Source organism: Oncorhynchus kisutch, linkage group LG1 (genome assembly GCF_002021735.2).
Source record: "Oncorhynchus kisutch isolate 150728-3 linkage group LG1, Okis_V2, whole genome shotgun sequence".
Lineage (NCBI taxonomy): Eukaryota > Metazoa > Chordata > Actinopteri > Salmoniformes > Salmonidae > Oncorhynchus > Oncorhynchus kisutch.
In genome coordinates this window covers 28,715,340-28,730,690 of record NC_034174.2, presented here as the reverse complement: position 1 = coordinate 28,730,690, position 15,351 = coordinate 28,715,340, and the positions used below count along the sequence as shown (strand labels likewise).

At 43.8% G+C, this 15,351-nt stretch overlaps 1 protein-coding gene across 2 annotated transcripts in view; it reads left to right on the top strand.

The window, feature by feature from the left end:
- The window catches only part of arhgef10la (Rho guanine nucleotide exchange factor (GEF) 10-like a), a 111,535-nt gene that overhangs the window by 61,368 nt on the left and 34,816 nt on the right, over nucleotides 1–15,351 (top strand). For both annotated transcript variants that reach the window (XM_020490877.2, XM_020490872.2), the window contains 2 exons: nucleotides 272–390; nucleotides 13,137–13,223. In XM_020490877.2, coding sequence (XP_020346466.1) covers nucleotides 272–390; nucleotides 13,137–13,223 — 206 coding nt within the window. The remainder of the gene's footprint in view (nucleotides 1–271; nucleotides 391–13,136; nucleotides 13,224–15,351) is intronic.

The following is a 15,351-nucleotide window of genomic DNA, read 5'->3' as shown; positions in this document are numbered from 1 at the left end:
CACACACACACAATGCTAATTATCCTACATACTCATATTTCATACCTGAAGCCAATTCATTGTGTTACACTTTGTTTCTGAAACAAGAAAATAGACCTGTGCCCACTTTGTTCATGTATTGCATATTTTTAAGAAGCATAGGAAGCTTTTTGGAGTGGGTCCTAAAGAAATATATAGTTATTTAGGACATTAACAATATAATATATAGTTATTTAGGCCATTAACAACGTATAATTGAGTGGTAGTTAAACCTGTCATCCTTTTCTTCTAGGAGAGGAGAACACACCAGGATGGTTCTGTGCAGAAGATGAAGGGAAGACCATGGCACCATTTTGGCCTTTACTCACCTGCCGTGTGCCTGTCTTCTCCACCAAATCCTCGGACAGGAAGGTGAGTTCCAGCTTCAAAAGCCTCTTTGTTCGGCTCAAGTCGTCTAGTTATTTTATTTATTTATTTTTATTTTTACAGGGACAGTGCACATTAATCAACATTTCAGTAAAAGTGCCGGTTTTAGCCAACCGGCTAATTTTCAAGTTAAACAGACTAGTGTGCGGTCTTCAATAGTTTTAAGGATTGTTTCTCAGACATGAACTGAGATACACTGTATGGCTTAACAAAATGGCCGTGGCCCATCGACATCCCCACTCAATCAATAATCACAGCATCTACAAGCAGAGAATGAGGGGCATGTCTACTGTGCTACATTGCAGTGCAGTTAAACACAGTCTTTTCCCATTGACGGGTAATCAAAGAGTACTTGCTGCTGCACCCCAGGAGCTAAAAATACACCATCTCAGGGAGGATCTCGCTCCAATGGTCCTAGAGTCTTGGAACAGTACATTCCCCAGCAACGCTGGCTAGAAAGTGGCGATCAATAGAGCCTGTTAAGAGTTGGGAGCCTCGCATAAATCAACTGGCAAACTGTAAGAGATGGACTAAAAGGTTTTCAGGACTCAGTCAAAAAGGTATCAAATCAATTTGCAGTGGCTGGAAGATGATATTTCTGACTACATTTTCAGCTATAATGTAGTTACAGGGCTTGCAGTGCAAGGTGGGTGGGGGATGCCAAATTACCATGGCCACCAGGGGAGGACGTTATAAAGTGATCATGCAATTACCTTAATGGCTATGGGACACCTAAGCATAAATCAATGTTCTGACATTAGATTAAGATTCCACACAACCCAATAGTCTGTCTGGAAGCCATATGGGCAAAGGAGCAAGGGGGGTCCTCGGCAGCTGGAACAGTGGAGTCTGGAGGAGACAAACATCCCTCTGTATTATTGTGGGTTTTAGAACGTTCCCAGAGGATCGCATGGGGCTTCTGGATTCTTCTACTAATGTCTGGTACACCTGCTGAGAGAGTGAGCCAAGGCAATTAATGGATTTGGAGCCAGCAGGACCACACTGCCCCAGAGGATTTGCCCACATTCTCTTTTCCTAACACAAACAAATGAGACACCTGAGCATGCCAACCAAAGGGCATGGAAACCATGTCTGTCATATGAGCTGACCACAAAATTGCCTGATAGCGAATTATTTTCTCGGGATGAGAGACATTGTTGTTGTTGTGTTTACATGAACGTGCGGGTGAGTTTCTGAAATGTATGTGTTTATGCATGCGTGTGTGCCTGCACTGTGTGTCTGTGTTCACATTAGCTGTTGCTGGAGTGCATGTGGAAACAGGGGGCTGGAAGAAGGTGGCATTAAAGAGAGTGACTAAGTCTTCCATGCAGACCCCTCCCCCCTCTCTTTTTCTATCCCTCCCTCTCTCTCTGTCTTTCTCTCATTCTTTCTCCCTCTATCATCCTCTCTTTCTCTCACTCTGTCCCTCCCTTTCTGTCTCTCTCTCTCTCTCTTCTCTCTCCAGCTCAGCCTTTGCACTTCCACTGGGAAGCACACGTCTATACGTGCCAAAGCTCCCAACATCTCTTTCTCCAGTGTTGGCAGCCTCACTTGGCAGTCTGACTTACAGTGAGGGCGAGAAAATAAAAAAAAGAGTGGCTGAAGGAGCCAGAGCCGTTTCCAACAGAAAATAAAGTTCTAAAGCAGCGTAGCATGAACATGCGAGCAGAGCGCGGGTCACCTGAGGGAGCTCTGCCAACTGATCACTGCTGTGCACTCTGGACACTGCTCACTGGGAGGTGGAGCGGGCTGCTGGGCAGATTCGTTAGGCACCGGAGATAACCCTTATCACAAGTCTCTGTTGAGTGAGATCAGTAGGGATTGACTGACACACACTCACACACTTACGAGACCCAGTCTATCAGGCATGGTTTGCCCCACTTCTGAGGCACATAAGCAGAAGCTGTTATCGCTAATGTAGCACATCCTGTAGCCCTTTGTTGTGCTTGAAATTAATTATAATCTCTCAACCATGCAATTCCTCAAACTTTAAACTCTACTGTATGTTGAAATCAGGTCTTTGTAGAATATATGATATATATTATGTTATTAGGACACCATACCTCTACCCCTTGTGAACTTGATGTTCATTTAACTAATACTGAGGGGTGAAAGAGATGGCTGTTTCAAAATGCCCAAGGAGCTGGCCGTAGGCTGCTGCCTCTAAGTGCTGGCTGGTAAAATAATTTTAGTTGGCTTACAGTCTGTGGTGCTCAGCTTGAATCCCCCAGACAGGGCCCAGCTCTCCTTCCACCACTTCACTCTCCTCCAATCTCCATTCTGAGTAGGCACCTGAATGTCACAGGGATGTGGTCTGCTGTGTTTCCAAGGCCACCCATTTCCATTCCATCTAGCATTTGTCACACTCAGACGCTCCAAGGCCGGACTAATGGAGCGGATGCAATGACGATGATCCCCACTATCCTAGAGCAGATGAGTGGTTTAGTGTATCATATAGCAGCTCCATTGAGAACTTTGTATGTGTGTGTGTGTGTGTGTATGTGAGCATGCGTGTGTGTGTGTGTGTGTGTGTGTATGTGAGCATGCGTGTGTGTGTGTGTGCGCGTGTCTGTGATGAACCTGTCTTTACACAGCAGAAACCCTCCACGTATCCTCCAGACTGAAAAGGCCACATCCTCAGCGCCTCATAGGGCTCTCACAGATCCAAGACCACAAAGAAAATACATGTTACCATATTCTGTTTATGAGGCATTAGGAGAAGGAAAGAAGCTGGTGATGGCTGGTATGCAGTAGTAGAGCTCTTATACTACTTTTGGGGATTTCATCATGTAGGCTTTGAAGTGGAGAATGACAAGCTGGAAAAAGGGTTTGGGCTGCATCAGGTTAGCTTCCTTTTTCTCTTTCTTTGAGAGGATTATCTCCTGTGTCTCGGAACAGAGACTGGCTGGCTTGCATCTCGGCCTAATACACTCAATTAGTTCACAGAGATCACTAGCCTGGCTAAGCAAGGTCACTGTTATTTGTTTTTAAAATCCATTAAACAGACGTCATGCGAGACCATCTCCTTTGTTCCCTTCATTGAGTGCAGTGGAGAAACATTAAACATGGTCATTGGGGTCTCTGTGCAGTGGAGAACAATTAAACATGGTCACTGGGGTCTCTGTGCAGTGGAGAAACATTAAACATGGTCACTGGGGTCTCTGTGCAGTGGAGAAATATTAAACATGGTCACTGGGGTCTCTGTGCAGTGGAGAAACATTAAACATGGTCACTGGGGTCTCTGTGCAGTGGAGAAATATTAAACATGGTCACTGGGGTCTCTGTGCAGTGGAGAAACATTAAACATGGTCACTGGGGTCTCTGTGCAGTGGAGAAATATTAAACATGGTCACTGGGGTCTTTGTGCATTGGAGAAATATTAAACATGGTCACTGGGGTCTCTGTGCAGTTGAGAAATATTAAACATGGTCACTGGGGTCTCTGTGCAGTGGAGAAACATTGAACATGGTCACTGGGGTCTTTGTGCAGTGAAGAAACATTGAACATGGTCACTGGGGTCTCTGCGCTGGACTTGTTGTGCGTGTTTGTGCTGCTTGCTGTGCATGTCCCTCCCGCTCTCCGTCTCATCCATCTTTCCTGCTGATGGTGGGGATAAGAGAGGAGGCAGTGGCGTGTTCTACGACTGGCCCTAAAGGAGTGATTCAGTGCTGGAAAGGAGTTTGTAGAGGGGCCATCATCACTGGTCTCAGGCTGTAAGTGTTGGAGTATATTTATAGCTTTGTTGGGTTTGAAAGAACTGCTGATTTACGACAATACTGACTTAAAGCTGTTCTGGCGTTGGTGACAAAGGTGGCTCGATTGGAAGGCTGTATGTGTGTTGCTCACCACACTGTAGACGACGTGCCCATGAAATATGGATCAAAAAAAGAGGGAGAAAAATGGAAAGGGAGAAAACCTTTTCCCTGATGATGCAACATCCGTCTGTTGATTTCTCTCTCTCTCCCCAACATGGTTTTGGGTAAAGTCATCAAGATGACACCTTATGCAATCGCTCTCTTCCTCGTTTCTTCATGAAGGTCGTTCTTTTCTTTTCTGAGCAGCAGATATCATCCTCCTCTCTGATTTGTGGGGAACAGATGCCACAGCATGGATTAAAAGCTCTTCCTTGACACAGATCCGCTGGGGCGTAGCAGGCTCCCTTTCTAGTCTGCAGCGCTATCCCTCTGGCAAACACAAACACGCAAACAGCAGGGTGCAAAAGTGCCTGAGCCTGTCTGTTTGGAAAGGACACACTGTCCCCACAGCCATGTTCCCCAGCTCTCATCAAGGCTTTGCTTTATTAATTGCTAAAGCCGTAACCTCCCCAGCTCCCCTGTCTCACAGGAGTGGTGTGATTCATTAGGAGGGCTATAGATTTTTGGTGAAGGAGGGTTCATTTCAAACAGCCCTAATCTGCTGCTTGTTTATTCATCTCATTCTCCTCTCTCCTGGCGTGTCACCCAGCATCAGAGGAGAACTGATCTCTCCACACAAACAGACTGCCGCTGCTCATCCCCACAGTTCAAACGGGGCAAGGCGACAGGCCCTCGGAGGGAGGATTATAGGGATGCAGGAGGAAGTGTCAATCTGATTTCTCTGTGCTAGCTGGATCACAGCCGACGTGTCGCTTGGACTGATACGGCCAGGCCTCCTGGTCAATGCTGCGGGGTTGCTGGGCTCAGCAAAAGAAAAACTGCTTCAGTCCACCTTGTCACCATCGCGGGGACACAGTGACAGCACACAATCTCATACTGCTTAATACTCCTCATCAAAGAACCACTCACTACAGGGTCAGGGCAAACTTCCGTCATTTAGAGAAAACAACTCACTGTGAGTTGTCTATTCCAACATCTTCACCAAGGTGTAGTGTAGACAGTGGCCAAGCTCTCATCTTTGTGGATCTCTTTATGTCAGCACTAAAGACTATCAGATGCCAAGCCTATTGAGCCAAGATAATGTTTTATATTGATGGTGATAGTCAGCACAAACTCAGCCCACCTCAGACCAATCTACACAGCAGAAGGCTATCTCTCCTGTGAGTAGTGTTAGTGCTGTGCCGATCTGTAGAGACTTCAGAGGTAAACTCAAAAAGCACTGATGAAGTATGAGTTGTATTTGAAAAATACCTAAATTATGGTAATTAAATATGTATGAAGACAGGATTAATCACGTGCTTTACATTATCATCCTTTCAGGCCTCTGAATTATGTCGACATCATTATGAGTTGTTTGTGTGATTACCATGGTATTTAAATGGTTTTCACAAGCCTCTGTTTTTCCTTGCTTAAAGCTCTTTCAGTCTGGCTTCCATCCATGTCTTCTCTTCTCTTTTCTACTGCTCTCCATACCAACAGAGGGCAGTGTGGTGCTAGTGTTCAGATGCAGGGGCAGCCTGAGCCATTGCACTGCTTGACTGCGAGGTCATCTGCAAAGGGGCTGATCCGTCGTTGTGACAGTTAACATACTAATTACTGTAAATAATAGGTTCTCTAGCAATGCCTTGGAGAGGGGAGTGCCGCTCCCGTCCTCCACCCCCCTCCACAAGTGTCTTACTTCACTCTGTTCCTGTCAAGATAGTGCACAGACAAATTGTACAACCAGGAGGGGAACACAGTAGATGGGCTAAATGTTAGCCTGCTGATGTAAACATTCTTCCTTTTGTATGATATAAAAGGATACTCTAATGTGTCAGAATATGAAATCCATGCATCACTGAAGAGAAAGCAAACGAGTTCTGCATCCCACCCTGTTCTACCCTGTTCTGAATGTTCCAGTGTTCCTGTGTATTTATTCTGTTGGTTTGTTCTGTCTTTCTCACGGTTTGTTCTCTCCTTCACACTGTTCTTCTCTACTAATTACTCTGTCAGTCTCTCCTCTACCTGAACAATACATGGCCCACTGCCAGGTCTTACAAGAACACTAGCTACCTACATCTAGAAAACTGTAAGACAAAACAAGAGGGCACCCTCTTTTGAGCACATAGTGGCTAATTGACTACCGTGTTCATATTCCATAATGTAATAGTTCTTCCCTGTTGCCAGAAGTTGGCTTGATTTTCTTACTGTCCAGAAAAGTGGGTGAGCAAATGAATCAAGTCTTAACTTACAAAAGCAGAAAACTGATTAATATTTTTGAGAGACTTTTGCATTGAATTCCTGTTTTGTTGAGCCAATCTGGCCACAATAGAATGGGTTCCAAGGATGGCAGGGGAAATTTGAAACCCAAGATATTACTCCTTGATCCTATGTAGAGACGGCCTGGCAACTGTGTCCACGTCCCCCTGTTTTTGTCTCAGTGGGTACCAGAGGACCCTTTGTTCTGAGTTCCATGCCATCTGATCAGGAGGATTAAACAGCCTCTGCCACACACCCTGTGCCTCCCGTTTGGTGCCATCCAGGACCCCTGTCGAGACAGAGTTGTGGTTGTGGAATCTTATAGGTGGGCAGAGATCACCATAGCCTAGCACAACTGGGCCTCATGCAGATAGGTGCCTGGCAGGGATAGATGGAGGGAGGCAATTGATGCCACAGAGAACTCTTGGCCCGTGGTGCTCTTTTCAAACCCATTATTTGACGGACAGTCCATCGCTTTCATCCAGGGAAGTTGGAGCCGCCTGCCATTGCCGCTGGAACCAGCGGGGACGGAGAGAGCGACATGCAGAATGTGCATCACATTGGCCGGATGTGTTGCTATTGCTCAGCGAGCAGCTGAGAAGGACACGTGGAACAGACAAATCTGTGTTGAGTCATGAATATCAGTTTGTGATTTCCTGACAATGTCAGGCCACGCTCAGAGCAGATATATGCAAAACTATTCTTCCACTTCATTACACTTATTGCCTGATCTGATCTGTGGAACAGCCAAAGGAGATATCAAATCTTTACTTTACAGACAATACTTATTAAATTGAAGGAGACATCCCTGGCCAGGCTTAATAATAAGCTGATATCCGTATGTTTATCCCAGAGCTTTAACCACACTGTGAGCTTAGCTTCACGACAATAAAGAGTTAAAAACAGAAAGCAGCTGCACCCTATTCAATCCATTCCTACTGCTGCAGATGGTTTAATCTTAGTCTTTCAATAACTTTGAACATTCTGAGTAGTAGAGGGCTGCAAGCACAGAAGGTGGTTGACGCTCATTTAATTTAAGACACTGGATGACATCCAGATCATGAAATGATAACATGAGCAGAGTGTCTTAACTTTGATCCAGCCATCCTTCTGGGTTAGATTCCCTGGAGGATATTGAACAACAACTAACAAGCAAACCCAAGGCTGTCCCGTTGGTGGCAGTGCCATGTGCTCCTTAGACTGGAAGCTGTCTAAGAGAGTGTCTCTACACATACTGACACTGACTGTGTGTGGGCTTTAACTGACTGCTACTCTATTGATTAAATGCAATTGGGTGCGAGTGCCGGAGCCAGTCAATTATCAGTTAATAAACAGCAGAAGTTTTCTATTAGTGGCTGTTAGTGCGTGTGATAGATTGTTGCTATGTGGATTTGACCAGGAGAGGGGAAGGGAGGTGATGGGAGGAGCGTTGCCTTGGGTGTATTAAACCTAACTCCATTGGGTTGCTTTGTCTTGGTCGGTTTTGTTATTGTAATACTGAGCTTAAAATATACAGTGCCTTGCGAAAGTATTCGGCCCCCTTGAACTTTGCAACCTTTTGCCACATTTCAGGCTTCAAACATAAAGATATAAAACTGTATTTTTTTGTGAAGAATCAACAACAAGTGGGACACAATCATGAAGTGGAACGACATTTATTGGATATTTCAAACTTTTTTAACAAATCAAAAACAGAAAAATTGGGCGTGCAAAATTATTCAGCCCCCTTAAGTTAATACCTTGTAGCGCCACCTTTTGCTGCGATTACAGCTGTAAGTCGTTTGGGGTATGTCTCTATCAGTTTTGCACATCGAGAGACTGAAAATGTTTCCCATTCCTCCTTGCAAAACAGCTCGAGCTCAGTGAGGTTGGATGGAGAGCATTTGTGAACAGCAGTTTTCAGTTCTTTCCACAGATTCTCGATTGGATTCAGGTCTGGACTTTGACTTGGCCATTCTAACACCTGGATATGTTTATTTTTGAACCATTCCATTGTAGATTTTGCTTTTGTTTTGGATCATTGTCTTGTTGGAAGACAAATCTCCGTCCCAGTCTCAGGTCTTTTGCAGACTCCATCAGGTTTTCTTCCAGAATGGTCCTGTATTTGGCTCCATCCATCTTCCCATCAATTTTAACCATCTTCCCTGTCCCTGCTGAAGAAAAGCAGGCCCAAACCATGATGCTGCCACCACCATGTTTGACAGTGGGGATGGTGTGGTCAGGGTGATGAGCTGTGTTGCTTTTACGCCAAACATAACGTTTTGCATTGTTGCCAAAAAGTTCAATTTTGGTTTCATCTGACCAAAGCACCTTCTTCCACATGTTTGGTGTGTCTCCCAGGTGGCTTGTGGCAAACTTTAAACAACACTTTTTATGGATATCTTTAAGAAATGGCTTTCTTCTTGCCACTCTTCCATAAAGGCCAGATTTGTGCAATATACGACTGATTGTTGTCCTATGGACAGAGTCTCCCACCTCAACTGTAGATCTCTGCAGTTCATCCAGAGTGATCATGGGCCTCTTGGCTGCATCTCTGATCAGTCTTCTCCTTGTATGAGCTGAAAGTTTAGAGGGACGGCCAGGTCTTGGTAGATTTGCAGTGGTCTGATACTCCTTCCATTTCAATATTATCGCTTGCACAGTGCTCCTTGGGATGTTTAAAGCTTGGGAAATATTTGTGTATCCAAATCCGGCTTTAAACTTCTTCACAACAGTATCTCGGACCTGCCTGGTGTGTTCCTTGTTCTTCATGATGCTCTCTGCGCTTTTAACGGACCTCTGAGACTATCACAGTGCAGGTGCATTTATACGGAGACTTGATTACACACAGGTGGATTGTATTTATCATCATTAGTCATTTAGGTCAACATTGGATCATTCAGAGATCCTCACTGAACTTCTGGAGAGAGTTTGCTGCACTGAAAGTAAAGGGGCTGAATAATTTTGCACGCCCAATTTTTCAGTTTTTGATTTGTTAAAAAAGTTTGAAATATCCAATAAATGTCGTTCCACTTCATGATTGTGTCCCACTTGTTGTTGATTCTTCACAAAAAAATACAGTTTTATATCTTTATGTTTGAAGCCTGAATACTTTCGCAAGGCACTGTAATACATCAGCAAACAAACTCACAATTCTTTGCTGGGCAGGCCCAAACTGTAAGCTCAGGAATCACACTCCAGAATGAATCCCACAATTGGTAATACAGCACACTATCCAATAAAGAGAATCCATTACACAAGAAAGAATGGAGCCAGACAATGCAATGCCTGCTTGCTGCAGTGTGACTACTCATTGATAACGTTGCAAACCTCCAGTGGGTTCGATGCATGTGCCTTGTAGAAGTGCGCACAGCGATCGTCACACATCTAATGTGTGGTAAATTTAGACACAGTGGAGCATAGATTTCACAGCAGATGCACAGGAACATAACACGTCCACCTGTGTTTCCCTCAGTAAGTCATCCCTCCCTTGTGGAACCAGAGACAAAAGCCTGACAACACATGCCAACTGTATAAATAGTATAAAACATGGTTCTGTTGTGGACTGTTACCAGTGACAATACCTTTAATCAAAGGCCAGATTTTTGGATTTGACTACAGGTGCTAATGCATATTACTTTCTGGCTGCCATTGATGCAAGCTAAAACATGAATGATGACTATCATAGGGGGGAGGCCACTCCCTGATGATGTGTGTAGGAATATCTACGGCTATAGCTCCTTCCCCTGTCTTCCAGCATGCTGCAATGCAGGCTATGGCCTACACTAACCATAGTGGCCACCTAGAGGTGGCATATGGGCTGGCGCCCCCTTGGGGTAATGGGTGGGACGAACCCAGTGTCGGGAGTTGGGTCATTGGGAACCTACAGGCTGGGAGACCGCCCTCTCATTCCATCAACAAACCTCAATTAGCTCACCTGCTGATCACCTGCTGATCACTAGGTAGCCTAGTGGTTAGAGCTAGATTGAATCCCAGAGCTGACAAGGTAAACATTTGTCGTTCTGCCCCTTAACAAGGCAGTTAACCCACTGTTCCTAGGCCGCCATTGTAAATAAGAATTTGTTCTTAACTGACTTGCCTAGTTAAATAAAGTTTAAAAAATAAATAAAAAAATACCTCTCTTTCCCGCATTCCCCAAAGTCCTCCATCAAATATCCCATTCGATCTGGCTTACCTGCCTCCCTCCAACTTGGATCTCCTCTTCTGATTGACAATTGCCTTAGCGGAATCTTGTATCACAATGATTTTTAAATGGTTCCTCACTGCTACCTTATCAGTATTGGCAACCTCAATGGCGTGTGCATCGCTCAAAACCCCACGTGGCCTCTGTACCTTTCAATGCTGATTTTAGGTTGAACTGGTGTTTATACAGCTTGATTTGTTTACACCTACCAGCATAATTTTTAAGGTATTTTGATTTGTGATTTATATTATCGAGTGTACACTTCAGCGGTGGGCAATCTATCTTGCTGGGAGCATTTAATTCCACTTGGTCGAGGTCCTAGCTACATGTGTATATATACAGTATACCTGGGACAGGAAGGGTATATATAGAGGGACAGTTCTGATAGAGTAGGGATCCCTTTAGTATTAGCTGACTTTCTCCAGAGAGTGCTAACAGACAAAGCAATTGCCGTCTGTGAAGATTGCCCGCGAAGGCTAGCTGTCTCCGGTGACTGATAAAACCCACCGTCTGCAGCCCACAAAACCACCAGCATCCCATCGCTACTGCTGCTGTCCCTCTGGTTCAACTACCAGCCTCTTCCTCCTAACCTCAGGGCTTCCATATGGGGCCCTATTATGACTGCTGTTTAATTACCAATCAAAAAACAGCTCACTCCTCTTAAGGGATGGCTAGCCGAGAGGGAGAGAGAGGGAGAGACAGAATGAGAGAGAAATAGCTCACATGGGCTCTTTAAGCAGAGACAGAAGACAAAGGGTGAGGGAGAGCAAAAAATTGATAGAGAGAGAGAGAGAGACAGTGCATCTGCATGATGAATGTGAATAGATGTAGAGAGACAGAGGGAGTGTGGAGGACAGATGGGCAGAAGCAGTCATCTGGCCGACATAATTTTTCTGGGGATGTGTTTGTGTTTACAAACAGACCCTGCCAGGGAGAGAGGGAGGGACTTAGCAAATTAATGTTATAAATTATCCATGATTTATGTTTGCTGCCTTGGGGACAACAGTAAAAGGCGTGCAGCATCCATAGCTGACCCGGCTGAGACTTATCCCCACCCTAGCACCACACAATTAGATGTTCCGTCTGCCACATGGCCCAGCATCACCACTTACACACATACATAATAATAAACATTCCTTCACGGCCATGGTGTTGGTCAGGGAGGCTGCGTGCCTGGACAGATGGTCATTTGCAAAGGAGACCTAGGTCTCATGTCTTCCCTGTTAAAATAAAGGTTAAATTAAAAATAAATAAATGCTCACAGTGCTGTGTCTCATGGGGACACTCAGGGATAGACGCAGCAATTCATTGGCCAACACTGAAAGCCTCCAAGCCTAAGACAGCTGTTGTTGCTATTATTCTCTGGATGTCTATTTCTATACTTTTACAACTGACTCATGGATCTGAGAGCTGTGCTATTCTAAGCCAGTCATTGGCTTTTCATTGCAGCCATTCATACCGCTCCAACTCTGGACTGGTCTGTTATTGTCTACTCTAGACCCTCAGGAAATCTCAGGTAGAAGCCATTTCATTTCACACTCCTCCTTTTTTCCCCATGTATACTATAACTTTACAACCTTTTAGGTAATAGAAAATGTGTTGATGCTAAAGTGTCTCTTTCAACATCTATTCATACACCCCCCAAAAAAGCTTCACTCGGGAGTAACGGAAAACAGATTGTCTGTAAGTGCTCTGCTGGTCCCAGGTACTAGCTGTGGTCTTTCACTTGTGAGGGCGCAATTTGATGGGGTGTTGGGAAACAGAAGCTACAAAGGGCTGTGGTCAGTTGGTAGGATATATCTAGACAGCAATGAAACGCAGGGTTTCCATTATAACCATAAGAGCTATGGAGACCATTGTTCAAACTCTGGCCAGTTATTTTAGCCCAATCTAACTATTAGACAGTCATGAAAGGCCTTCGTAACAGGAGGTCACTATTACGGTTGACAAATGAAAAGCCTACATCTGTGTATTTGTTTATTTCGACATTCGAAACAGTGGGTCCCAATCAATTTCCGATGCCTGGTGCAATTTCCCAATGTGGTACTGTCAGTTTGTCAGTAGGAGAACTGTGCTGTGAGCACTGCTTGAAAGGATGTTTCCAATAGGAAATGAGTGGCTTTTTTAGACAGCTGGTTATTTAAATCTAAAAACACCTCGGTTGACAACTTAGAGCTGCTGGACATGGTAACACTTGTTGATAATGGAACACGTGAACTGACCCCACACCACTGAGAAACGGGCCTACAGTATGTCATGAATGAATCTAATCCTCCTACTAACCTCTATAAGCCAGGACAGATATAGATCAGACTCTCACTATAAGAGCAACAGTAGCTCAACCATATGGGGATGATGCATATTGAATTATCTAAATGAACAAAACAACATGTAATATTTATGGTCACTTAATATTTGTTTTGTATCCCTTACAGCTTGAAGCTGCCCTTCACAATCCAGTGCAGTGTGCTTTGCTGGGCTTCTCTGCAGCGAGCACCTCGCTACCTCAAGGCTATCTCTGGGTGAGTGACTTACACATGCACAGTTTACAGGCACACATATACATACATGCATGCATGCACACAAACACACATGTGCACACAGAAGTATTTAAAAAAACATTAACCATGACACCCTTTGATACAAATATATCCTCTGTAATATTAAAAGTGTAGTGGCCTCAGGGTTGATCACATCTATTAATCAAAAGTACAAAAAATGTGGCAATGAAAGGGATACAAATAGTTTTTCTCTACAAAAACAAGTGTTGCCATGCAAACTGACCCTTCACTTTCATTTAGTATAGACCTTTCCAATTGTAAAAAAAACATAACAAGTTCTATATGTACCCACTAGAGGTTCTCCAGTAAACATCTGGTGCTAAAGAGCCCCATAATTGCTAGCTAGCTAGTTAGGGTGGCAGGTAGCCTAGTGGTTAGAGCGTTGCGCCAGTAACCGAAAGGTTGCTAGATTGAATACCTGAGCTGACAAGGTAAAAATCTGTCGTTCTGCAGCTGAACAAGGCAGTTAACCCACTGTTCCTAGGCCGTCATTGTAAATAAGAATTTGTTCTTAACTGAACTGCCAAGCTAAATAAAGGTTAAATAAAAAATGTAATAAAAAGTTGGCTAGCTAGCACAAAATGACAAGTTCGTATTTCTTGATTCAACTAAAAAACAGAACAAACTAACGTAAACTCACCCCATTCCGTACAAATGTGCGCATCCCCAACATTCAAATGAGACTACAAAGAAAACTAATGTGACTGTAGCGACTGTGTTGACTTCAAAACCGGGGGTGTGAACTAGGTTTCTATTCAAGCGTTGATCAACATGGTAATGGCTCTATAGTATTGGAGAAAAGTTGAAAAAACTGACCCTCCGTTACATTGTGACGTGTCATGCCGTAAAGTACAGCACGCATAAAGCAGCTATTTCTGTCTTACAATCTCTCTCCACCAGGTGTAGCACTTCTCTCATCCTTTAAAAACAAGAAATGGACAGTGACGGGGGTAAATACCTAGTAAATACCTAGTCATTTTTTGCATCATCATTGCATGCAATCATCATTCTTAAAGCCTCTGTTTACTTCTAAGATCACTTTAGCACCACCCTAAAAACCCAATTCAAATTCGACGCAAACCTTCAAATAGGTGTAATAATGACACATTATATAAACTCTTTATAGCATTTTATTTAGATTTTAGAGGCGATAAGGTGATAAGTTGGACAGATCGAGTGAATAAAAGCAATTTTCCCACACAACATCTCTCCTTCTCACTATCACGCATTAGTTTTGTGAGTGAGTTTACGTTAGTTATATACACACATTGACTTGTTGCTATCAGATCCACTAAACAAAATCATCAGACAATGTTTATTTCCCGTTAATTATCTGTTTGTTCTGCTGGTGTTACATATGGCTAGCACATCAAATAACCACAGAGCTAGTGTGATATGAAGGTAGAGAAAGATGAACTTACCTTGTTAGCCAGCTAATGTTAGATGCATTTTTCCCATGGCAGCCAACATTACAACTAAATTAAATGTAGCTAGCATACGAGTACAATGTTTGAGAGCCACATTGTTTCCATCAAAAGTTAGCCAGCAGCAGTAATTAGCCCACTATCAAACTCTCTCCCCGTTCACCAATCTGTTTCTCCTAGCTCTTTGTTTGCTTCCTCCATAACGCAACTATATTTTACCCAGGTGTATTGCCTAGGTGTTTTACCAAGGTATATATGAACCACTAACTTTTGCTAGGCATGAATTATGGACCTCACGTTACGAGACCTAGCTAGTGGTTTGTTTACATGTTGTAAAGCTAGACTACACAAATGCTAGCACCTTGTGGTGACAATGTTAACCTGCATATTAATTGCACCAGGATGATACATAACATGAAGCAAACAAATTTCAACTTTATGTCAACTTTATTATTTTGAAATTGAGTCAAATTAACCATAAAATATTCCTTTCTGCACACCCTCATGATCGTGATATTTAAGTGTTAATGCCCTCGAAGCCGGTGTTTGGAGGATATATTGGCACGGGTGTTGTTAGGCCTGAGACAAACTTGAGGGCCGGCAAACAGTGCCAATATATCCTCCAAACACCGGCTTCGAGGGCATTATCAATTTTTTTTACAACA